This window comes from Triturus cristatus, chromosome 7 (assembly GCF_964204655.1).
Source record: "Triturus cristatus chromosome 7, aTriCri1.1, whole genome shotgun sequence".
Classification (NCBI taxonomy): Eukaryota; Metazoa; Chordata; class Amphibia; order Caudata; family Salamandridae; genus Triturus; species Triturus cristatus.
The window spans coordinates 1,010,098,820-1,010,125,646 of NC_140590.1; the positions used below are offsets into that span (position 1 = coordinate 1,010,098,820).

General features: G+C 46.0%; 1 protein-coding gene across 8 annotated transcripts in view; it reads right to left on the reverse strand.

Moving 5' to 3' along the window:
• The window catches only part of LOC146811006 (uncharacterized), a 1,023,327-nt gene that overhangs the window by 31,402 nt on the left and 965,098 nt on the right, over nucleotides 1-26,827 (reverse strand). For 2 of the 8 annotated variants that reach the window (XM_085614479.1, XM_085614481.1), the window contains one exon: nucleotides 23,350-23,640. The exons of the other annotated variants lie outside the window; for them this stretch is intronic. In XM_085614479.1, coding sequence (XP_085470605.1) covers nucleotides 23,593-23,640 — 48 coding nt within the window. In that variant the 3' untranslated portion in view covers nucleotides 23,350-23,592. Of the gene's footprint in view, nucleotides 1-23,349; nucleotides 23,641-26,827 lie in introns of those variants that run through there. 8 annotated transcript variants of the gene reach the window in all.

The following is a 26,827-nucleotide window of genomic DNA, read 5'->3' on the forward strand; positions in this document are numbered from 1 at the left end:
CTTGGCAGTGGCAAACCCACGCGGGGGAGTCAAGATGGCATCTGGGGTGGACCAGGAGGGTCCGAGGTACTCCTCTGTTGAAGGGGAGCAAGGGCCAGTCTGGAGCAACCAGACCAGTGATGAAAAACAACTATCGTGGTGCGTCGTGAAGAGGGCCACAAGCCGGTCGGCGAGTGGTCGGACAACGCGGTGAACAGCAAGGTGCAGAAGGGCCCCCACGCAGATCTCGTGGATGCTGGGGAGGCGGACTTCGGTGCTGGAGCCGCTCAGGGTTAGGGCTTCTCAAACCCTAGGTACACTCACTCGAGGGTCCCTCGGTGGGCGTGTTAGATAAGCGTTGTGCAGGTTCTGAAGATCAACAAAATGATACAAACGGTTCTGTCGGGTAAACAATATTACTTCTAGAAAAAACCTTCATTTGTTTGCTTATACGAACACACATAGAGACCATAAATAGTTTTCAAAACGGCTTTATGAATTGCATCATTCATAGATAACCATTTACAATGGCTGTCGAAAATTAAATGTGAAACATATTTGTGACAAAGTGACATATAGTGCTCAGTGCTGTGGTGAAAAGTGCGTAATATATACAGTGTGACTTATGGAGGTATTGATAATTTACAGAGGCCAGTTAAGCGAATATTTGAAACAGTCTGCAGATGGATTGAATGAGTCTTTTATGCAGAGTATTTCCAACTGATCCTTGAACAAATGTCGACGTTTCAACCCAAGGTAGCGTTATTCGCTAGTCAATACGGGTCTTCATCAGGACAGGGAGTGACAGCCTATGAAATAGTAAGGAATATGGTCAGGTGCGTTCGAGAAACTGAATGCCGTATAAATTGGTGCATGCAAGGTGAAGACTCACCAAAAGGAGGCCCAATGTAACTTGTGGGGCGGTGTGCAAAGATAGGCAAACAGGAGCAGTTGTATCCTGTACGGCCTGGCTAGGAATCTATTCGAGAGAATGAGACTTTGTAAGACATGGCCCTGAAATGGCTGTCAAAATGATCGCATTAACGAAGATGAACTGATAAACTCACTTGGTAGGTGGATAAATTCTTTCTCAAAAACAGTTCAAATCAAATTGAAACCGTGCCATATCAAGGGGTTTGATAGATGAGTTGAACACACCCGCATAAGGGATTAGTCCAGGGCGGCAAGTGTGCAAGGATAGACAAAGTTTTATCCTCAGGAGGAGCGAATCACTGTGGAAATAAATAAATAAAGGGAACTTAGTCTAGAGTAAAATTAAAGCGGGCGAGGTGTCTAAATCAGGTGGGGCAGGGTTTAAAGCTCATGAGGATCTCAGCTCACCTTCAAAATCGGCCCGGCAAGGAGCAATTACTTCATACTCGATAGCGCGCAGGCAAGCGTGCTGTCTCTCGCGGAGTCTGTCGGCGAGTGTGTGACAGACGCTGTCAATTAAATAAAGGAATGGGGCGCGTGTAAGTGGCGCGTGCGGCCGCGTCATGCATTAGTTGCTAGGGGACGCTCGTTACGCGGAAAACTGACATCAGATGACTGATTACTGATTGGCTGTGGTGAGAGATCCTGATTGGATAAAGTGTACGTTGCTTGAGCAACAACGTCAAGCGTTCGTTGCTAGGGGCCCTAGTGTATGCAAACCAACTAAGACGTGAGCGATTGGCTAGGGCAACGACGTCAAGCTTTCGTTACTGGGAGATGTCAAAACAGCGCGGACCACCTGAGTGGGCGTTTAATTAACACGAATTCCTGAACAGCTAAGTGTTGAGGGCGGTCTCGTGATGGCTCGCACGGTCTTAAATAATCGAAGGCTTTGTGATGTGATTGTGATGACTCAACAGAATAGGGCAGTGTGTTCTCCCGCAGTGTCAACTATCCATACAAGGATGCATTTGGTGTCGATTATACTTGGAGTTAATTAAAAGCATAATTTTGACAGCCATTTCAGGGCCATGTCTTACAAAGTCTCATTCTCTCGAATAGATTCCTAGCCAGGCCGTACAGGATACAACTGCTCCTGTTTGCCTATCTTTGCACACCGCCCCACAAGTGACATTGGGCCTCCTTTTGGTGAGTCTTCACCTTGCATGCACCAATTTATACGGCATTCAGTTTCTCAAACGCACCTGACCATATTCCTTACTATTTCATAGGCTGTCACTCCCTGTCCTGATGAAGACCCGTATTGACTAGCGAATAACGCTACCTTGGGTTGAAACGTCGACATTTGTTCAAGGATCAGTTGGAAATACTCTGCATAAAAGACTCATTCAATCCATCTGCAGACTGTTTCAAAAATTCGCTTAACTGGCCTCTGTAAATTATCAATACCTCCATAAGTCACACTGTATATATTACGCACTTTTCACCACAGCACTGAGCACTATATGTCACTTTGTCACAAATATGTTTCACATTTAATTTTCGACAGCCATTGTAAATGGTTATCTATGAATGATGCAATTCATAAAGCCGTTTTGAAAACTATTTATGGTCTCTATGTGTGTTCGTATAAGCAAACAAATGAAGGTTTTTTCTAGAAGTAATATTGTTTACCCGACAGAACCGTTTGGATCATTTTGATAATCTGCCCAGGTTCTGAGGGATACTGGGTTACCCCATTGTGATATTAGCAGGTTCTGAAGATGGCCGGTCCCGCAGGTCTCGTCACACCTACGAATCTCAGCTGGGCTGACGATGTAGGTAGAGGTCAGAGATGGCAGGGAACCCGGGTCTCGTCGAGCTGGGCAGTCTTGATCCGTGGGAGAGACGTACAGCAAACCGCAAGCGCTTAGTTGGTGCCTGCTGGTGCAGGGTGGCTACTCCTTAGCCACAAGGGAGAGTCTTCAGAAAAGTCAAGAGTTCCTTCCGTGGAAAGTAGTTCAATATTCAGAATTATCCAATTTGGGAAGGGGACCCGCTCCCACCTTTATTCTAGGAAAAAGGGGCTGGCCCGTGACTAGGTCCTACCTATGGGTGGGACCAGGAGGGGGGTGGTTGCACCCCTATCCTTTGTCCGGCTTCGCCCCAGCTCAGGCGCTGGTGTGCCCCCGAAACTGGTTTGAGCCGGGCTATGCACAGTGAGCACCGGGGTGCCACTTGCAATCACCTTCCTTTCAGCCCTGCCTACCTGGGATACACAAACCCTGTCTGGGATGGTGCTAACACCGCCCTCGACAGGAAACCCTTTGTCCAAGCTCCCCTCGCTGGAAGGTCTCCCAGCAGCAGGAGGTCAGACTTGTGTCTGGTGGCAGCATCCATTTTGTGATGCTGAGGCTTGAGTCAACTTTAACCGGGGTTCAAGGTTACTTCCATGTCGTGTCCCTCTAGAAGGGTGGAATGCTAACCCCGTCGCCAGAACTGGCGAGGGGTTCGTATTCCAATTCGTATGACACCTTACTCGACATGTTTGGGTGATGCGATGCCAAAGTTAGCAAATAACCGCGAGGATTATAATGCACTTTAAGGTAGTTGGCCCGCGTCACCATGGAACGGCTATTTAGGATTTGGTTCCGCAAGCCGTCGACGGGCTCAGCTCGCGCCAGAGCACCATCCAACATGATTCCCAGCACTCTGCCTTCAGGATTGTTAAGGCCTGCCATAGGAGTGACTGACAGGAATCCATGCGTCCATTTTAGGGTTAGGTATAGGAATACTACACCTACAGCAACGGGTGATTACACCACCTTGCCCCAGCTGTCGTGCAGCCAGTTGTGTCAGATTTGGGCGGCCATCCAGGGGTGGCATAATACATGCTGCAGCCCCTGGTAGGCCCTGGGTACACCGATGCCCTGGATACCTGTGGTATGCTGAGACAGGGACTGACAAGGCGGCCCAGTTCCAATTAGTGGATGCACCTAATGTACATGTGTGTTAATTTCGAGAGAGAACAGCTAGGCTGTGGGTCTGATTGGCAGGCCCACAGCCAGGGAAAGTCGTAAACCAATGAAGCAAAAGCAAAAAATCTGGGTGATCATAGGATTGCAGACCCTACTCTCCTACATGACCCCCCCCAAACTCTGGGACAATAAGCTAACCTTGACCAGGTGAGTCTTCTTGCTCTAAGTGGAAATACCTGGAGAGCCCATCTGCATTGCCATGATCAGTGCCAGGTCTATGCTCCACTGTGAAGTCCATCCCCTGTAGGGAAATGGACCACCTAAGTAGTTTGGGGTTTTCACCCTTCATTTGATTTAGCCACAAGAGGGGCTTATGGTCGGTCTGAATCTTGAAGTGAGTGCCAAACAAGTATGGCCTCAACTTCTTCAGGGCCCAAACCACAGCAAAGGCCTCCCTCTCAATAGCTGACCAATTCTTCTCTCTGGGGGTCAGCCTCCTGCTAATAAAAGCTATGGGCTGGTCATGACCATCAAAATTCAGCTGAGATAGAACAGCTCCCACACCCAACTCCGAAGCGTCTGTTTGGACAATGAATGGTTTGGAGTAGTCTGGACTCTTTAGGATAGGTGCTGTGCACATGGCCTGCTTTAGGTCATCGAATGCCTTCTGACAGCTTGCTGTCCACTGAACTTTTTTTGGCATCTTTTTACCTGTCAGATCGTTTAGCGGGGTCACAATGGATCCATAATTTCTGACAAATTTCCGGTAATAACCAGTCAGGCCCAAGAAAGCTCGAACCTGAGTCTGGGTGGTTGGAGGAGCCAGTCCTGGATGGCCTGTATTTTGCTCTCCAATGGCTGAACCTGGCCTCCACCTACAAGGTGGCCCAGGTATACAACCTGTGTCTGCCCTATCTGGCACTTAGTGGCCTTGATAGTGAGGCCTGCCTTTTGCAGGGCCTCTAACACTTTCCTCAGGTGGACCAGGTGATCCTCCCAGGTGGAGCTAAAGACAGCGATATTGTCCAGATACGCCGCACAGAAGTCGTCCAACCCAGTGAGAACTCGATTCACCAGCCTTTGGAAGGTGGCAGGTGCATTTTTCAAACCAAAGGGCATTACCACGAACTGATAATGCCCACCCGGGGTAGAAAATGCTATTTTGGGTTTGGCCTCCTCAGCTAACCTGATTTGCCAATACCCAGCTGTCAGGTCAAACGTACTTAAGTAGTTGGCCGAAGCCAACCGGTCTATAAGTTCGTCTGCTCTTGGTATTGGGTGGGCGTCAGTCTTAGTGACTGCATTGAGGCCTCTGTAGTCCACGCAAAACCTCATCTCTTTCTTACCGCCCTGGGTGTGAGGTTTCGGCACGAGAACTACGGGACTAGCCCAGGGGCTGTCCGAGGGCTCAATGACTCCCAGCTCCAACATTTTCTGCACCTCTGTCTTGATGCAGTCTCTGACATGATCAGGCTGTCGATAGATTTTACTCTTTACGGGCAGACTGTCCCCAGTGTCGACCTCATGGGTACACCAATTGGTCTGACTGGGTGTCAGAGAGAACATATGTCGAAAGGATTGAAGAACCTGTTTACAATCCTTTTGTTGATGTCCAGAGAGGCTGCCGCAAAAGACAACACCATCTACTGACCCATCGTCAGGGTTCTGAGAGAGCAGGTCCGGGAGAGGGTCACTCTCCTCCTCCTGTCCCTCATCTGTGGCCATGAGCAAGCCCATGCCCTCCCTGTCGACATATGCCTTGAGCCTGTTTACATGGAGCACCCGGTGGGGGCTCCGGGGAGTTCCCAGGTCTACCAAGTAGGTGACCTCTCCCTTTTGCTCAATGATCGTGTGGGGCCCAGACCATTTGTCTTTGAGTGCTGCTGGGGCCACTGGCTCCAGCACCCACACCTTCTGTCCAGGCTGGTACACAGTCAGGACAGCCTTTTGGTCGTGCCAAGCTTTCTGTAATTCTTGGCTCGCCTCAAGGTTTTTAGATGCCTTTTCCATGTACTCCGCCATCCGCGAGCGGAGGCCGAGCACATAGTCCACAATGTTTGATGCCGGCTTTCTGAGAGGTCTCTCCCATCCTTCCTTTACCAAACAAAGGGGTCCCCTTACAGGATGTCCGAACAGAAGCTCAAAAGGGCTGTAGCCAACCCCCTTCTGCGGGACCTCTCTGTAGGCGAACAAGAGGCAGGGTATCAGGACATCCCATCTCCGCCGAAGCTTTTCAGGTAGTCCGTGAATCATCCCTTTTAGGGTCCTGTTGAATCTCTCAACAAGCCCATTGCATTGCGGGTGATAGGGTGTGGTGAACTTGTAGTTGACACCGCACTCCTTCCACATTGCAGTCAGATATCCCGACATGAAGTTTGCACCTCTGTCTGAGACAACCTCCTTAGGGAAGCCCACTCTGTAGAACACTCCAACTAGGGCCCGTGCCACCACAGGTGCTGTAGTGGTCCTAAGGGGAATAGCTTCAGGATACCTGGTGGCGTGGTCCACCACCACCAGTATAAACTTGTGCCCTGATGCTGTCTGGCGTTCCATTGGTCCGACAATGTCGATCCCCACTCGTTCAAAGGGCACCCCCACCACCGGTAGTGGTATGAGGGGGGCCTTTGTCGTGCCACCTGACTTACCACTGGCTTGGCAAGTGACACAGGAGCGGCAAAACTCCTTCGTATCTTCGGACATGTGGGGCCAGTGAAAGTGTGGAACAATTCTGTCCCAAGTCTTATTCTGGCCTAAGTGACCTGCAAGGGGAATCTCGTGGGCCAAGGTAAGAAGGAAACCTCTTAGAGACAAGGGGATGACCAGCCTCCTGGTCGCGCCAGGTTTGGGGTCTCTTGCCTCGGAGTACAGGAGTCCATCGTCCCAGTACACTTTGTGGGTACCTGTGGCGTTCCCTGTAGTCTCAGCAGCAGCCTGCTGTCTGAGGGGTTCAAGTGAGGGGCAGTCTAACTGTGCCTTCCCCAGGTCTTCCCTGGAGGGTCCCCCTGAGCCCAGAAACTCAACCTGACCAGGTTCAAGCTCTTTCGGCTCAGTTTCCCTCAGTTCTTTAAGGTCAGCCTCCTCAGAGACTTGATCCACGACCTGGGGCAAGGGGGAAGGCGAAGCCTTACCCTTACTGCTCCTTTTCTTGGAAGGTGTCTGGTCTGTTCTTCCAGGATCCAGCACCTGTTCAGTGGGGCATCTTTTGGCCTGTGACCTGGTCACAGCAAGGACATGTGCTGGCAAGCCTAACATTTCCATGTGAGTCCTCTGCTCCACTTCTGACCATTGTGACGTTTCCAAATCATTGCCCAACAGACATTCTACGGGGAGGTCTGAACTAACCACAACCTTTTTCGGGCCACTTACCCCTCCCCAGGAGAAATCAACAACTGCCATACTGTGATTGGTAGTGACATTGCTGGCATTGGTCACTAGGTAATCGGTACCTAGCATGATCTGTCCAGGGTCCACAAAGTTAGGCGTCACCATGGTGACACTGGCACAAGTGTCCCTGTAGGCCTGAGCCACTTTTCCATTGATCAAAGGTGTCTGTCTGTATTTGCCCAAAGTATTGGGACTGGCATCAGGGGACATATCCATATCCCCTGTACAGACAAGGACGGCCTGAGTGAGCGTGCTGACTAAGTCGTCACTCCCCTCGGTTCCCAAGGTTAACCCAACTAATGCCTTGGGAGCCGCACTACCACTGCTGACTGTACTAGGGGGTGCAGGTGCCTTAGGGGCTGCAGTTGCAGGAGTTTGCCCTCCTTTCTTGGTGCACTCACTAAACCAGTGAGTCTTACTTTTACAGTATTGGCACCACCTTTTTGACTGGCCTTCTTGAGTCTTCTTCTTCTGTGAAGCCTGACCCCCACCCTCTTTGGTTTGTTGGGGACCTGTCGAAGACTTCTGGTCATTTTGTTCGTTCTTGTTACTACCCTTTTGGTCTGCTTTCTTCTGACCACCCTGGTTCTGAGTCTGGTTCTGCTTGACCCTTGTTCTGACCCATCTGTCTGCCTTCTTTCCCAATTCTTGGGGAGAGGTCAGATCCGAGTCGACAAGGTGCTGATGCAACAATTGGTTCTGACAGTTGTTTAAAATCTGTTCTCTCATGATAAGATTGTACAATCCTGTGTAATCAGTAACCTTGCTACCCAGCAACCAGCCCTCCAAAGCCTTAGTGGCACAATCGACAAAGTCAGTCCAATCCTGAGACTGAATTTTCTGGGTGTCCCTGAACAGCAACCTGTACTGTTCCGTGGTTAAGCCAAACCCATCAATCAGTGTATTCTTCAGGACTTGGTAGTTGTTTGCATCCTCAGCTCTAGTAGTGAGGAGCTTGTCTCGACCTTTACCTTCAAAGGAGAGCCACAGTATAGCTGCCCACTGACTTTGGGGGACGCACTGGACAGTGCAGGCCCGCTCCAAAGCAGTTATCCACTTGTGGATGTCGTCCCCTTGCTTAAAGGGGGGCACTATTTTACTCAGGTGTCTAGTGTCTATACCCCTGTCTTTCTCTCTAATAAGAATGCTGCCACCAGTGGGATCTAACCCACCTAATTTCTGCTCTCGGGCTAAGGCAAGTCTTTCTTTGGCGAGGGCAAGTTCTTCCCGCTCGATCCTCAGATTGACTTCCCTCATCTTCGCTTCATGCTCCCTTCTCTGAGGGGACGTCATTCCTCTCTGAGAAGATGCCTGAGAGACATGTGTTCGAACAGATCTGTTAGAGCCTCTGGAGAGAGACCTAGCTCGTCCGTTCCCAATGTTAGGCCTGCTTGAGCGTGGGCCCGGGGCTCCCCCAGTTCCATTCTCATGCCTGCTTAAGTTGGTCCTCGTAAGCCTGCCGACTACCACTGGACCTTTGTTTGCCTCGTCTCCTGATAAATCCTCCTCGTCTTCCTCCTCTGTATGGAGGTCGAGGTCTGGGTCACCAAGGGTTCCCTCTAAGGGAGGCATGTTCCCATCAGCATTGGGGGGACCTGTGTTAGAGGACCTCCTAGCATCGTACGTCTCTAAGAGACCTATCAGAAATGCGATGGTAGGGTTAGAACCCTGGTTTAGCTTCCTGGAGGCACACAGTTGTCTCATCTCCTTGAAGCTAAGAGCTGCATATCGTGACACGACCTGTGGAGGGTCACTGACCACTAAGGGAGTCTCCGCAGACTCTCCGTGGACCGACATGCTTCTAGTGAGGTGTAAGTGATGCACCTACCTACACTATTTGTTTAACTACTGATCCCTTGCTAAGAGTTGTAGTCAGGGTGTGCTAAGCCCTGTTACACTACAACAGCTGGTTCAGTAGAACTCAGAGTATTCTAAGTTAAGTTATATGTACCTGGGTACTTATGTGATCTTTCACTTTGATATTCTTAGGATACGTGTGTGGTAAAACAACAGCAAGCTCAAATCCCAACCGCTGCTCACCAATGTGAGAAGTTGGCCTGATATGTAGTGCTCACTATTCTAGTGATCACTGTGTATCATTCCAAACGACCCTTATTGATGATTGGTTGTAAGTCAACCTTTTAGACCAGCTATCCTAGTAGCGTGGATACGAGCAGTCTTTAGGCTAAACTCTAGAGGGCGTGTTAAGCCAGCTGTTTACCATCACATATACCCCTTGAACGTCAAGTGAAAGGACACCACACAAGTTGTTATGAAAATAAAGGATATTTATTTATAACAAGACTACCCTGGCTCTTTATGAGTCAGGGAGCTAAGCACACTACAAAACTCTTAGAAAATACTTCAGTTGCACAATTTACACAAATGCCCGAAGGGCACGAGAAACCATCTACGCTAACAGTGAAATGCGAGTGGTTAGAGTCTGGAGTTACTGATTCCGGAGTTATCCGATCAGTGGGACTAAACGAAAAAGGAACTGGACACTTGTAGAGCGAACCTGCGATGGAGCACCGAAATGCTCGAGTTACCTAGCCCAGAGGCTGCGGCTGCGTGAGGTTCGGCAAGATGTCGGGAGTCCTCGTTGTAGTCTCAGGAGCCTGAAAGAAGAAGTTGCTGGCAGGCGACCAGTGTCGATGTTTCAGCGAGATCCAAGCCTGGATCGGTGTTGAAGGAAACCTGAAAGCAGAGGGGACTCAGTTCTCAACCGCTAGCCAGCGATCGTGTGGGTACCAGGAAGGTTCCGGCTGAAGTCACCTCGACCAGGTGAGTGGATGACGTCGGACTCGGCTGTTCCTCGGACCAGGAGGCGCGGCGGCGACCAGGATGGAGGGCGAGCTGTCCCACGAAGGTGTCTGCTGTCGATGATGCTGGGCCCAGGAGTGGGGCAGCAGGTCTTGGCAGTGGCAAACCCACGCGGGGGAGTCAAGATGGCGTCTGGGGTGGACCAGGAGGGTCCGAGGTACTCCTCTGTTGAAGGGGAGCAAGGGCCAGTCTGGAGCAACCAGACCAGTGATGAAAAACAACTATCGTGGTGCGTCGTGAAGAGGGCCACAAGCCGTTCGGCGAGTGGTCGGACAACGCGGTGAACAGCAAGGTGCAGAAGGGCCCCCACGCAGATCTCGTGGATGCTGGGGAGGCGGACTTCGGTGCTGGAGCCGCTCAGGGTTAGGGCTTCTCAAACCCTAGGTACACTCACTCGAGGGTCCCTCGGTGGGCGTGTTAGATAAGCGTCGTGCAGGTTCTGAAGATGGCCGGTCCCGCAGGTCTCGTCACACCTACGAATCTCAGCTGGGCTGACGATGTAGGTAGAGGTCAGAGATGGCAGGGAACCCGGGTCTCGTCGAGTTGGGCAGTCTTGATCCGTGGGAGAGACGTACAGCAAACCGCAAGCGCTTAGTTGGTGCCTGCTGGTGCAGGGTGGCTACTCCTTAGCCACAAGGGAGAGTCTTCAGAAAAGTCAAGAGTTCCTTTCGTGGAAAGTAGTTCAAGATTCAGAATTATCCAATTTGGGAAGGGGACCCGCTCCCACCTTTATTCTAGGAAAAAGGGGCTGGCCCGTGACTAGGTCCTACCTATGGGTGGGACCAGGAGGGGGGTGGTTGCACCCCTATCCTTTGTCCGACTTCGCCCCAGCTCAGGGGCTGGTGTGCCCCCGAAACTGGTTTGAGCCGGGCTATGCACAGTGAGCACCGGGGTGCCACTTGCAATCACCTTCCTTTCAGCCCTGCCTACCTGGGATACACAAACTCTGTCTGGGATGGTGCTAACACCGCCCTCGACAGGAAACCCTTTGTCCAAGCTCCCCTCGCTGGAAGGTCTCCCAGCAGCAGGAGGTCAGACTTGTGTCTGGTGGCAGCATCCATTTTGTGATGCTGAGGCTTGAGTCAACTTTAACCGGGGTTCAAGGTTACTTCCATGTCGTGTCCCTCTAGAAGGGTGGAATGCTAACCCCGTCGCCAGAACTGGCGAGGGGTTCGTATTCCAATTCGTATGACACCTTACTCGACATGTTTGGGTGATGCGATGCCAAAGTTAGCAAATAACCGCGAGGATTATAATGCACTTTAAGGTAGTTGGCCCGCGTCACCATGGAACGGCTATTTAGGATTTGGTTCCGCAAGCCGTCGACGGGCTCAGCTCGCGCCAGTGCACCGTCCCACATGATTCCCAGCACTCTGCCTTCAGGATTGTTAAGGCCTGCCATAGGAGTGACTGACAGGAATCCATGCGTCCATTTTAGGGTTAGGTATAGGAATACTACACCTACAGCAACGGGTGATTACACCACCTTGCCCCAGCTGTCGTGCAGCCAGTTGTGTCAGATTTGGGCGGCCATCCAGGGGTGGCATAATACATGCTGCAGCCCCTGGTAGGCCCTGGGTACACCGATGCCCTGGATACCTGTGGTATGCTGAGACAGGGACTGACAAGGCGGCCCAGTTCCAATTAGTGGATGCACCTAATGTACATGTGTGTTAATTTTGAGAGAGAACAGCTAGGCTGTGGGTCTGATTGGCAGGCCCACAGCCAGGGAAAGTCGTAAACCAATGAAGCAAAAGCAAAAAATCTGGGTGATCATAGGATTGCAGACCCTACTCTCCTACACGGCGGTGTTATGTTTTCCGAAGTAATGAGAAGATCTGTTCCAGGGCAGTGGCGGCAGTAAAGCACTCTCTTCTGTTGAGCAACAGCAGCGGTTGCTTTAGGGATGGCTTTGCCCTCTTCATCAAGGCGTGACTCTTTTCCCTGTAAGCAATCACAGGGAAAACTAGCCATGAAGACCAACTCACTAGTCAATCAATATCTAGCTTTCGGAAAACTGTTCCTTACCTTCCTGCATAAGGAGTTGGTTTACTTGGTTATAGACAGCAGAGAAGTTGGGGCAATCGATGTTTTGCGTTTTCCCATCGGGCTAGTGCAGGTAAAGTCCATGTTCAGACATCTTTCATTTTAGTGGAGATGGCTGTGATTGTTGCTTTATTTCCTTCTTAGGTGAGTGTTTTTTTTTAATTTGCCCTAATCAATGCCTTAGAATATTAAGCATATACACCTGAAACTGCTTTCACATACGTGTTTTGTTAAAATGGCTACTTCACATTTGCTTTGCTTGTTGGAATCTGTGACAGTAATTGTAGGCATACCACAGTTTACATCTCAAATATTCAGACACGTCTGTTTTTCTCCTAACGCAGATATGTCATCATAACCTAGCTTGTCTGACCTTACTTTATTGTATTTTGACATTTGTATAGCACTTACCACTCTTTGATGAGGTGCTGAAACACTAACCCATGCAGGTAGCCAGCTACACTGTGTAGGATGTGTAGTTGAAAGGGTGTTGTTTTTGGTCTGAGCCTTTATGGGAAGTGCTTTCATGGCATTCGCAATGACAATTGAGTTGTTGTTATTGTTATGGGGTGCAGAGCCTACAGTGTGATTGGTGAAGGCAGGTGAGGGATAGATGCACAAATTGTAATTGCGATAAGGACTAAAACATATAGGTATCTACACATCACTAGGCTGGCCATAAGAACAGCAGGATGCTAAGTGGGCATGCCCAAAAAGAGAAGTAAAAAGATGCCCAAAGAGCAAGAATTTGAATTGGTGACATGAGCAATTGGCGTGCAGCTTTTTAAAGGCTAGGGTACTGGCTGCTGTTGAACACATACACCTGATGAATGAAAAACGGCGTGTGAGCAATCAAGGTTGGCAACTTGAGCAAAAATGACATTAAATATTCCCAAACCTACTGCTTTGTTGGAAGTCTTCCTCATGTTATGACTGGGGAGTTTTCATTTTTTTAATACTACTACAGCCCGAACCTCTGAACGGGATTACACCAAATTGGGCAGAAAGCTAGATATTGGTTCACAAAGAGTGCTTTTTGTGATTTGATGTAAATATGTTCAGTAGTTTCAGAGATATCTAGGTTTAAAAAATATAAATATCTGGGAGCCCAACATCCTACTGAAATTTGATTGGCTGCCAACACTTCAACCAGGAAGTGTTGGCAGCCATCTTGGAACCAATATACACGATAGCACCCTATTGAAATGCACTATAGTGAATGCCAGGTTTTGAGGGTCGCAAAAAGGAGAACGTATAAAGGTGTGATAACTGATTTTAGTTACAATATAAATCATTTGCTGTTGGTACCATATTAATTGTTGGAAATGTGTTGTGTTCTAAGGTGATTTTACCCTATGGAAAAGCCTTCTGCTAGGATTTCAAGTATAATGTTTGAGAGAAAACAGTTTTCTCATGATTTCCCCATAGAGGTTATGGAAGGTGCTCCAGAAGCTAAACTGAGAGCATATTTTCTGTAAATTCAAACTATCTTTCTCAGCCATCTGAAAATGAAGTTAGACAGTTGATTCCCTTGTGTTCTATTGCAGCCTCCCAGAGTGTTTTAAAGTACAACTAGAGCGCTAATGGTGTTACTTATGACAAACATATGGCACACCTAAGTGAGTTCTCAAATATCTTACTCTTCTATTTCATAAAAACATTCTGACATGCAGACTGAAACATGCACTTTCAACACAGGCAGACTGAAACATGCACTTTCAACACCAGCAGCAGACTGCCAGTAAACTCCAAGGTGATCAGCAGTTTTACCTCAGTGTTCTAATGAGCAACTAGAGTACTAACATCTAGAATTTATGCCAAAGGTGTGTCAGATATGAATGCCATCTTGATGGAATCAAAGTAGAAAACTGAAAGCATTTTCTCTGAGGATACTGCAGTAAATGATGAAATTAGGGAGCTTCATAACAAATAAGTTTCCCAAGATGGCCACCGGATAAAAAAGAGCCCAAATATAGCACAAATATCGCCCAAATGTAGCCCAAGTGTAGCCCAATTACAGAAGTGTGCAAAACACTTAATTAAATTGTTTGTTTGCAGTTTTATATAGCAAATACTTGAGCCAAAAGTATAGGAACGCTTTACATGAGCATTAGTTACATTACAAAAGGACACAGTCATTTGGGTTTTTAGGCATGGGGAGATAAGTGATTTGCCCAGAATCACAGGATGCCGAGCTGACACCGAAACTTGAACCTGGTTCCCCAGTTGCAAAGTCTGCAACTCTGGCTGTAACGCCACATTCTATCCCTTAAGTGTAACATATAATCAAGTGATCAACTGGATAGAAAAAAACATAAAGATAGCATATAATTTAAAAGTGCTTTCTTGCTATTTGAGAACTCAGAAATCTTGTCCTCATTTTAGTTGTATAGAGCACCAACTATAATTTCTATGGGAATAAGACCCTCTCAAGTAGGAGGAAGCAGAGGCAACAAGTTGACCGCACTGTGGAGGGGGGGCGGTCAGTGGTAGCACAACGGACAATCTAGGGCAGGGAAATGTGGGGCAGGAGCAACACACCAACCATGCAGTACAGGCAAGAGAGGCTATGGCAATTTGAAAGACCATATAATTTAAGCAACCAGTAGAGGCGCTGCGAGTACTTAGATCTGATTCTACGAAGTGGCACGGTACTTGCTATACACCTGGCGCATTAGGTCCAAGTTGTTACCGGTAAGGTAAATCCTGGTACATCATAGGTTAAGGCATAATGCAAAAATCATTACGACACTGTTGATAATACTCATGTTTAATGTTAATGGTTACATGTTCTTCATCTAACTTTTTAATTATTTTAAATTTCCTAATCCTTCTATGTCATGATCTTTTATTCATTATTGTACAATGTAATTTATTAGGAAGACTGTTGTTTATAACATATGTGAATGATCTCCATTTAATCAAATAAAGAATGTTTTTAAAAAAAACATTGATGGCAAAAGGAAGAGGCAGTGGCAGTACAACTGAGACAGCATAAACATTTCATATAGAATTAAGCACTGCTAATGACAAATCTGCCTTGGGCTTCCAAAATAAAAATGCATTCTAGAACTTGACACGCATACATTTGGTGCTAGCAAATGAAAACATGAGGCCTTTAGTCAGACTCTATGGGCCATATGTAGGTAGCTAAATACCGGTCGGTAATGGCCGAAAATCGGTAATTTTCCCGTTACCGACCGGTATTTAGCCCATTCTAATATAGGAGGCAGGTTTTAAGGATTCGGTAATTTACCAAATCGGTATTTTAAGAAATTGGTAAAATACCGAATCGGTAAATTACCGAATCCTTAAATCCTATGTAGGGAGCACTCAAGTGAGTGCATTTTTGGTTTAAGGATTCGTTATTTACCACCAACTACAAGTTGATGGTAAATACCGAATACCTTTTCAAAAGCAATTTTGTGCTTTTTTAAAAGTGCCATGTGGCAGACATACATGCCCTTAGGGCATGTATGTGCGCCACATGTGCACACATGCACGATTCAGGGGTGCAACAGGGTGTCAATGTGACACCCTGCCACCCTTGAATATGCTCCCCCTATTACCGATTCAGTATTTACCGAATCGGTAATAGTGAATGGCTTCCCATTCATTCCTATGGGCCTCCAGGCCCATAGGAATGAATGGGAAGGTTTGCCTTATTACTGATTCGGTAAATACCGAATAGGTAATAACGAATAATACCGAATCGGTAAAATTTACAGGGTTTTTTTTACCTACATTCTATTTACCGATTCTTAAATACCGAATCGGTAAAATTCGGTATTTAGGAATCAGTAAATAGAAATTACCTACATATGGTCCTTTATCCTTAACAAATCATGTAAAACATGAACAATTAATTCATAGTTTGTTGTGAGTGTTCAGATGCACTCATGGTTTGACATCCCCTCTTTGAGGCTGCCATTATGAAGTGCAGCTAGGTCTTTCCTCATGTCATGTTTGAAAATATAAATTCTGCATCCACCAGCTGGCTAGCTCGCACCGCAAAGTAGCAATATGTCACGGGCAGCTTGAGAAGCTGGATTGTTCCACATCCCTACTACCAGCCCCAGTAGCCAAGGTGGTGGAGCTCTTGTCCATCGAGCAAAGATAGCAGCACCTGTCTGCAAGATCTGAGCCAGCAGCCCCTCATCCTGGGCCCTGATCACCATTGGGTGAGGATCGACACCAGGGGAAAGTGTCCCAATCCTGGTCAGGACCTGGCACTCATAACGTGCCAAAGGTTGGGTTACCCACACTACCATTCTACCATCCATGCTGTCTCTCAAGTCTTTGGCCGTAATTCGCTTAAAGACGGCTGCTCAGCTGCTGCTCATTAACAAAGCCAAGGGTCCTAGCCACTGGCCAATATTATCCTCAAAGTGAGCCGCCTGACAGATGCATTTAGATATGCTCACCTACTGGGCACTGGCACATAATGGCCCATGGGGATCCCAGGGGGAGTCACCCACCTCCAAACTTCAGCAACCCCTCAATAGCTCTGTCAATCCTGCTCCTCTTGATATTCATGGGGGGTTAAGGAGAAAAGGGCCCTCTAGCTTGTCTGAATGCTTAGGCTGTGATCCCGCCATTTACCACTGTGTAGTTATAGTTAGGTCAGACTTTCCATAGGAAGAAGGTTTTTTGTTTTGTTAATAAATTTGGTGCAGTTTGATGACTCTTAAAAAAACATTCCAAAAAAGTTCATCCACCTCAGCTACTCCCTTAAAGGTGTTTGGGGCGATCTGTTAAGCATGGATCAAAACAAAGCAGAGGGTAAGAAAATGGGGTGGAGGGCTTGAGATAAGATGCATGAAGAAATATATCATTGCAAAATAGGCGCAGCACTAGGTACATAGCATGCAACAGCCCATTAATGCCAATGTTTTGCGCAGAGTGATTAGGGAAAATTCCAGGACAAATGTACAGTTCCGCAGTGTCACCGATGGGAATCAACATGGAGAGGGGTAGACGGGAAGAGAGCAGGACATGAGAAGAGGTGGGTGAGGGAGGTGGGGAGGGATAACGAGAAAAGCAGATAGAGAAGTGGGAGGCAGAAGGGAGGTTGGAGGGGAAACAGTGTGTGAAACAGTGTGTGAGCATCCGCAAAGGCCAGGGTAGGGCTGCAAGGACCAGGATAGTCCAAATCGCAGCACCCAATCCACTCACAGGAAGTCAAAAATGTCCATACCTAGCATCTAGTGTCCACCATCCTGAAGGAAAGTTTCCCAGGAAGGCCTCCGTTTTGTCCTGCAGATTATAAATGACCCGCTCATTTGAGGCTGTCTAGTACATGGCTGAGAGCCACTAGTGATGAAAGGGGGTGGGTGAGCACCAGTGGAGGAGGATTTAGGTTTTTGCTGTGGCAAGTGCTGTGTGCAGTAGGCGGATCTGAAGGCACGAGATGTACGGGGAGACTGCAAGGTTGTGCAACAGGATCAAAGGATGGGGCAAGGGTGTTTTAACTGGCAGAATCTCGCTTAGGATGGTGCCAACTAGCTCCCAGAAAGGTCAAACTGTGGGACAGTCACAGATTATTCAAACTGGGTTGCAGCTGTCGTGATCACAGTGGCAGTTGTTGCATGGGGCAGCAGGCCCGCCACCTGCAGTTTCAAAGATGTCCAGTGCCAGTCATGTGGGGGCTTGAAAAGGCAGAAGTTCAATCGCGCCTCCCGGACACCACAATTCAGCACCTGCAGAGCGACTCAGGAGGCTGTAGAAGTCAGACATCACCCCTCAAAAGCGACCCAAAATGCAATTTTTCCATGCAATTTCCATAGGGGATTTAAGGCAGTGCTACAGCCAAAACGACTTAATGGAACTAAACCAAAATTGGCAGAAAGTTAGATCTTTGCCCAGAAAGTGTGCTTTTATGATTTGGTGGACATTTGTTCAGAAGTTTAGAAGAAATTGAGATTAAAAGTGAGCAGGTCATGCTCTGTGCTTGGCACCACATGGTTGTTCACCCTCAGGTGGTGGGCTCAGGGCCTGACATAGACTAGGCCCTGCACTCAACTCCATGATGTGTATGGTGAAGGCCATGCACAGCTGGGACTGACCATCCCTGGGGGATTGAGTATGATAATGAGATTGTACTCTTTTTTATAAACCTAGAAATTCACGGAAAAAACTATGGTTACAATGACAATATAGTTAGGTATAATAACAATTGTTACTTTACAATTAAAAAACATCAGAAATTAACTGACTAAATCAGAGGTTAAAGTGACCTTACAGTTAGATGAAAATGTTAATTAAAATGTGACATTTTAAACAAAACAAAAACGTTTAAATTTAGCGGGTATTGTTTACTGAGCTATCTGAAACTTCTGCTCACAGATTGCATCACTCATTATATCATTGATGACATCACTGATGACATCTGAAATGTTATAATTGATGACAACACTGGCCATGGTGGGGGCACAAGTTCTAGTTAGGTCAGTAAACTATAACATGTGAATTTCAGTGTTTTCTAATTAAAAGATTTACACTGTAACTAACATTTTCACCAAGGTATACCATCACTTCAGCCAGTAGGTAGTTATAGTTAGGACCATAATTCCACAGGAAATGCATTTTTTGACTTGCTTTTCTCTTCTGCGCCGTTTGATGAATCCTCACGAAATTTTACGAAAAAAGTGCGCTGGTGATTCTTGTTGTGCATGGGAAGTTTAGGGGGGGAATACGTCAAGCGTTGTCCAAGAAAAATAGGAGATTTCAAAACGTGTCTTTCCCATGTTAATTCCCATAGGAGATTTGAGCATGACTGCAGCCTGAACTGCTCAACAGAATTACTTCTTCTTCAAAAACTTTATTTTGGTAGAAACGACCTTAAACGTATACAAAGAATATACAATACATTACAATTCCATCCAGTATTAAATATTAAAATATTATCCAGCCCTCCAACAAAAATGCAATTGCATCAATGGTACATAACCAAATCCAATAGACTCATTAAAGTGCATGTGCGAAGTAAGCACATTGCAGGAGATAGTAGCTAGAAAAAGCAAGCACTAGGTTAGACCCAACAATAGTGGCGTACAAATAAAATTGATTTTAAGCAGCATTAAAACAATCCAATAGGACTTAATTCATTTTAAAATTAAAAACACTAAAATGTTTAAAATGTAAGTTGAAAAGCCTTAAAATATTAGGGACAATGTGCTGCTGGTGGCTGTGCTGTCAAATTTAGAAAAAAACAGTGCCTATGTCACATAGAGGTCAGGAATCGAGAAACAGCAAAAACAATAGGCTTGCAGGTATCAGACTTCAAAACTCTGAATGCCTCCATACAATGTACAAACCCGAGATTTCTACACAATTGAACAAGCAAACGCTTCCTTACTAGTTTATAGCCAGGGCAGAAAAAGAAGACATGGAGCTCCGACTCCTCCTCCTGATTACATGCTGGGCAGTCTCGCTGGGCAGTTTGACCAGTTATAGGTAAAAACATGAAGCGGCAAGATGCCCAGTCTAAATTGGACAAATAGTTTTCTTGCCATATTTGGGTGGATGTCATTTAAAAAGAGCTATAGCTTGTACTCGTCTTTCAAGAATAAAAATTGGGCTGTCAAATGTCCTATGGATGAACTCCCTTAGACAACAGCTAGCTTACTCATCCGGTAGGCTTTTACCATATCAGAGCACAAGATTGCAGCACATGCCTCCTCTGGATTACTCCACAAGCTTGGTTTTCCCAACCTGTTACATTCTACTTTTAAGTGGGTAAACTAGGGGATTTTTGCTGCTCCCGGGAGGCTCAGTATCTCTTTTAATTCTGCTCTATGAACTGCCAGTTCCGGGGTCACCCATAGTCTATGCCAGAAAGTTAGGGCTCTAAGACCTATCTCCTCCACAATAGGCCTAATTCCTAGATCCGGCCGTAATGGAATAAAGGGAGTACTGGATGGAAACCCCAGAATCTGTCTCATAGAGCTATTTTCTACTTTACTCAGGTCTCCAAAAGAACAGTGCCCCCATAATTCAGCCCCGTACATTGTTGAACCCCTGACTTGCGCCTTGTAAATCTCCAATATAGGCCCAGCAGGTTTGGAGGACAGCTTTCTCAGCAATTTGGTGATTCCTCCAGTGATCTGGGCTAACTTGAGCTCAGCTTTAGCAATTTGTGGGCCCCATTCCATATTTTCCGTCAGGGTCACCCCTAAATATTCAAAAACGGACACCCTTTCCAGCATGATGCCATCTAAACAGGGGTTAGGGCGGGATGTCTTGGGTGGATTCAAGACCATGAACTTTGTCTTCTGGGTATTGATCTCTAATCCCCTGGTGTTACAAAAGATGGCAAAATCATCTAATACCCTCTGGATACCCATAGGAGATTTTGACATAAAAAGGGTATCGTCCGGAAACATCATTGCTGGAACCTTTGTGCCTGCCAGTTTAGGGGCGTCATTATCCGTGATCTCAGTAAGTTGGACAACCAGCGCATTGACAAAGGGGCAAAACAGGGTTGGTGCGAGCAAACACCCCTGCCTTACTCCTCTGTCAACTGGGAAGAGAGGGGTCAAGTCACCTCCTTTTACACACCTGACCTGGGCAAAATTGCCTTCATGCAATCTTATAAGTATGCTCAGGAGGTAAGCGGGGATCCCCATATCTCTAAGTACCTCCCATAGCTTTGCTCTGGGCACCAGATCAAAGGCCGTCTTCAGATCCACGAAGATCAAATAGAGGCTGCCACCCTCCATTCTCACCGTTTTCCAAAATATAAGTTGAAGTCTATAAATTTGATCAACGGTGGAAGTATTCTTCTTGAATCCGGCTTGGTATGGACTTAGTATCTCGTTGTCTTCCATCCACCCCTGTAGAGGATCAAGAACCACACGTGTAAAGAGCTGTTGTGTCACCTTGATCAAACAGATCGGTCTGTAATTGGCTGGCAGAAGTGGTGAGCCTTTTTTGAAAACTGGGACTATTTCTGCCCCTGCCCAGTTTTCAGGGTTCGGCATGCCCTTCATAATAGCATTAAATAGATCCTGTAGGTAGGGTCATCAGATTTTCAGTTCGCCCCGGAAGAGATCGCCCGGGATCTTATTCAGTCCCAGGGCTTTGCCAGGGGGAAGCTTATTTATAGCATTTACAACTTCAAGCAAAGTGAACTCGGTTGCTTCATCATGAGTGACCCTAGATAGAATTATGGGTATGTCCACATGAGGTTCACATACTTTCTTTGTGGTGTATAAGGGCTGAAAATGCTCTTCCCAAGCTTCTGCAGGTATGTTTGGTTCTAATGCTGACTTACCGTCAGTGGTGCCCGTGCTGACTATAGACCAGAACTTCCTCAAGTCTCTAGTGAGCAGAACAGATTTTAAGGCATCCCATCTATCCATTTCCCCTCACTCTCTCGCTAGTCGGGTGATCTTTTTGCATCTCATCCTCATTTGTGTAGTTAATGACTTATCTTTGGCTTTAATGGCCTCCAGTAGAGCCCGTTTTGCCTTACAGCAACTATTATTGAACCATGATCGAATGGCCCTTTTTTACCCCTTTGTTGACACCTTAGGGTAAAATACATCGGCCAGTTTAAGTACCAATCCTGCATGTAAATCGGCAACCTTATTAATAATAGGGTCATTGCTACCTGCCGCTTCGGCCACCTCTCCCAGTTCTACTAGAACCGGGACTACTACTGCATATAGTGCAGACAGTTTCCCCGGTGACTGCTGAATTGCCCCCATTTAATTATTCTCCTATTGTTGGAGAGCACTAATCTATTATCTACAAGGATACTGGTGGCCAGAACAATTTCAGGGTTCGGCAACTCCAATACCAGAGACAGAGCGTTGTGGTCGCTGTTGTGGTGTGGAAGGACAGCAGAGTCAAAAACTCTTTGCCATAACCTAGTCTCCACTAAGATGTAATCCAGGAGCGATGCTTGGCCCATTTTGTTAAATGTTAAGTTCCCTGGTGGATCTGAGGCCGTGCGTTTGTTGCATGCTCTCAAAGAGTGGGTCAGTGTAAGTTGATTGATCTGAATTGCCAACGGACCAAGCCTTGATTGGTGGAATCCAGGCCTTGATTGATGGAATTACACCAAATTTGTCAGGCAGGTAGATTCTGGTTCAGTTATGTGGTGTAAATACATTTGGTAGTTTTTGGGAAATTTAAAGAAATCCCACATTGTTTATCTACGATTGCAGCTAATTTGCTAATTTTAACAAGCATGTGCAGGGAAAGGCAGAGCTCTGATTGGTTGCCAACACTTCAACCAGTAAGTGTTGGCAGCCATCTTGGGAGTCGGTGTACCAGTTCTCGAGACATTTTATAAAAAAAGGAGGGGGGCCACGCAGACCCCCCTACATGGGCTCAAATGAGCCCTGGGGATCACCACCTCCCTGGGGGCTTTATTTAATGAATGGAGGAGGGGTGCACGGACCCCAATCCTGTGCTTTTACAAACTCCGAGGACTACCACCTCCCCGGGACTACTTCAACAAAATTGCCGGGGGCTGCACGGGCCCTCCATGCCCCAGCGATCACCACATACCTGGGCTTAAAATACAATTTTAAAATGAGAGATGTGTTGCACAACTCCCCCTGGGACATATATGGCCCTGGTGACCACCACCTCCCTGGAGCCAGCCTATGCAGATCAAATGAGGGGCCACACTGCCCCCTCCTGGAGACATATATGGCCCTGGGGACCTCCACTCCAAGAGCCGGCTCCTGCTATTTCCCAGGGTGCCTTCACCCGGAACATATCTGTTTGCATTTTGCTTGGCGGGAGCTGACCGCTCCTGCCAAGCAAAAGCAAACACTTTGCTTCCACCAAGCAGGAGCTGTCAAAGTGGAAGCGGAGGTTTCATCTCTTCTCTGCCTGCAGACATGTTGGCAGGAAATAGGTGAAATGATTGCTCTCACACACAGGGAGCTGCATTTCCAGCAGCTCCCTTGGTACACAAGCAATGCCAGCTCCCGCAGGAGGTGGGGAGTTAGCTGGGACCACGTGGCCTGAGGCTCTCCTCATGGTCCATGAGGAAAAGAGCACCTAGAGGCTAGATAAAGGTGAGAAACTACCAGAAAGAGGCAGAATTTAAAAGTCAGGCACATGCAGAAAGAGTGGAAGGGTAAATATGCCAACAAGGGGTTTTGTTTTAGAGTGATCTATTATTTATAAATTTCAATGATCTAAATCAATAAACATGTTAAGATGAAATAACACCACTGTGAAATCAATCCACTGATCTGAACATCAAAAATATATAATGACAACAACGCACACGGGGGTTCTTTTTGTGATTTAAGCACAATGATTTTTATATTTTCATCCAAAGTAAAAAGAGTACAAAAGAGACATAAATTGGAGCAATATATCATGAAAACAGGGGACGAGATTAAGTCCTCATTTCATCAAACAAACACATCTATTCCTGATTAGTTTGAACAGAGATAAAACTCTTTTTGAGCATATGATCTACTGTACATAACAGATAAACTGGAACTAGATGGTAAAGTCGACGTTTCGGTCTTGGGTGGTGTCAATCCGTCAGACCATCTTCAGGACAATAATTGCATAAAAAAGACTCCTAAACAAACACAATGCAAATAGTTACATAGATGTAAACATATTTTGCGCTAACAGATTAATGTACAAAATCTAAAACATAAACTCCAACCCGTGTGCGAGAATTGAAATTTGTCAATATTGTTATCAAAAGAATCTGAGCTATATCCATCATCTAATGTTGAACAAGCTGTTGCCAAAAATTTATTTCGAAGAATTACTTTCTATAGAAACACATAGTTTTAGGTAGGGGACCGTGCTTACTTTGAAGTCTCAATAGTGTTCTCACGTAACTTTGATTAAAATCGTGAAGATATTTACACATGAAGTACTTGGCACCTGCAACTGCCAATTCGTATTTATGCGGGAGTCAATCCTGCCATAGTTTTATAGATTTCTGACGTTAGTCTCCAGAATGCAGATGGGGGTCCGCCTGAATCGAAACAGCCAGTTGTTGTCATTATATATTTTTGATGTTCAGATCAGTGGATTGATTTCACAGTGGTGTTATTTCATCTTAACATGTTTATTGATTTAGATCATTGAAATTTATAAATAATAGATCACTCTAAAACAAAACCCCTTGTTGGCATATTTACCCTTCCACATTTATTTGCCCAAGCCCTCAAGGGTATATTGGGTTTGACCCTTATTTAATCTTATTACATGCAGAAAGAGGCAGAATAAAGGTAAGAAATGAGCAGAAAGATGCAGAATAATGGTAAGCAACAAGTAGAAAGAGGCAAGATAAAGGTGAGAAAGAAGCAGAAAGAGGGAGAATAAAGATCAGCAATGGGCAGAAAGAGGCAAGATAAATGTGAGAATCGAGCAAAAAGAGACAAAATCAAGGTCAGCAAAGAGTAGAAAGAGGCTAAATAAAGGTAATAAATGAGCAGAAAAAGCCAAAATAGAGGTCAGAAACCAGCAGCAAGAATCAAAATAAAGGTGAGACATTAGCAGAAAGAGGCTAAATAAAGGTCAGCATTGAGCAGAAAGAGCCTGAAAAAAGGCCAGCAATGAGTAGAAAGATGCAAAATAAAGGTGAGAAATAAGCAGAAAGAGGCAGAATAAAAGTCAGAAATGAAAAGAAAGAGGCAGAATAAAGGTGTAAGAATCTCCCTTTGACGAAATAAGATGCTTGGACACAGGAGATCCATGAAACAAATGCAGGTTTAATCCAAGTAAGAGGACCCATCCAATCATACATCCAGCTCATCAGCAATACAGTTGTCTTCTCCCAACTGTCCCTGGTCCCAGAACCCACCTTCAAACCAACACATTCCTTAACCTAGGTAACAGCCTGAACATTCCTACATCATAATGACAAGCTAGAGAAACCAGATGACACATGCTAGACATTGCTATGACAACCAGAATCCCACACACCTCCCTCCGATAAAACAAAACAAAAAAACAAAAAACAACAGAAGGATACATATGTTTACAACAGTTTCAAAACATTTCCCACTAAGAATCCCAACACCTTAGGAAACGTAGTCTTTTAAGTATTCTGGTTTCCTTAGAACCCTAGAAGATTTGCGTGAGAACTCAGACAAATCAGTATCCTTTCTTAAAGTATTCTCTGAATTCACATTCAAATCTGAACACACACAAACTCTTCCTAAGTTCCAAATTCTATGGTCATTAGTTCGAACAGCATTATTGAAAACCTTAACAACATGCAAAGGTTTGGAGAAACTTACTTTAGAACCTGGAAGCCTTACAACAACAACATCCCCAACCTTGACTTTCGTATGCTTGGTGGATTTTCTCACATCAAAGTTTTCCTTCCTGTAACGACACTTGTTCTCCTCTCTTATTCTCCACTCTTCATTGTTCTTTACAACAGAAGAACCACACACCAAGTCTCCCAACCGTCGAACCCAAGAAGGTTCAACCTGGGTGCAAGGAGCCCTTCCCTTAAAAAGAACAAAAGGAGACTGACCCGTTGAACTATGTGGGGTCATTCTATACTCCTCAATTTTTTTTAAAACCTGTTCCTTCCAGTTTTTCCCAGAGCTTTTTGCTAAAGAGATCGTCTCCTTAATCACCCTATTAAACCTCTCCACCATCCCATTGGTTTCTGGATGGTATAATGAACATTTCTTGTGTGTAATGCTTTTATCCTTAAGAAACTTCTCCATTTCTCTAGAAACCAGTTGTACTCCATTATCCGTTAGAATTGACTCAGGGAATCCCTCTCTACCCATGAGATTTTAAGAAAACGAATCACATGGACAGTCTCTATCCCAGAAGTGAACTGTATTTCAGGCCACCTTGAGAATAAGTCCAATAACACAAAAATATAATTCTGTTGACCATTGAAATGAATGGGACCCACAATATCCAGAGCCACCTCCTTCCACGGACCACTAGGAAGCTCCCTTATAACCATGGGCTGAACTCTAACAACTTTTGATTTTTCACATGCAGCACACACCGAACAATCTCTAATAACTCTCTCAATGTGCAAATCCATACCAGGCCACCAATAAGAAGAGCGAAGACGCTCCTTGGTCCTAGACATGCCAGAATGCAACTCATGTACCATATCAACCAACACTTTCCTTAATTCTAATGGAGGTACCAACCGTGTGCCACGTAACAAAATACCATTAGTCACACTCAATTCATCCTTCACACCCCAAAATTTCATAGCTTCAACTGACCCAGTTTTCTTTTTACACCACCCTCTCTGAATCAAACCCATCACTTCAGCTAGAACAGGATCCTGAGTGAATTTCTCCCGCCATTGAGCTTCATCAATAATCCCATCATTGACCAGACACACATGTGAATCTCCCTCAGCCCAATCCTCAGTATCTTCCTCATCACTATAACCATCTACCAGCCTAGAAAGGGCATCTGCCACTGTGTTCTCAACACCAGGAATGTACTTAACCTGAAAATCATACTCCTGAAGAGCTATGACCCACTTACTGATCCTCCCAGAAACTTGGTCAATTCCCTTCTTCTCAAAAATCTCACACAGTGGCTTGTGATCCGATTTAACAATATATTTAGTACCCCATAAAAACTTCTTCAATTTCCTGATCGCCCAAAATACTGCAAGCGCTTCACGCTCAATTACAGAATAACACGATTCCGCATCCTTAAGGCCTCTCGAAATAAAAGTCACAGTTTCCAAACCATTCTCACCCTCCTGCTGTAACACCGCACCCAACCCTTTTACACTAGCATCAGTAGTT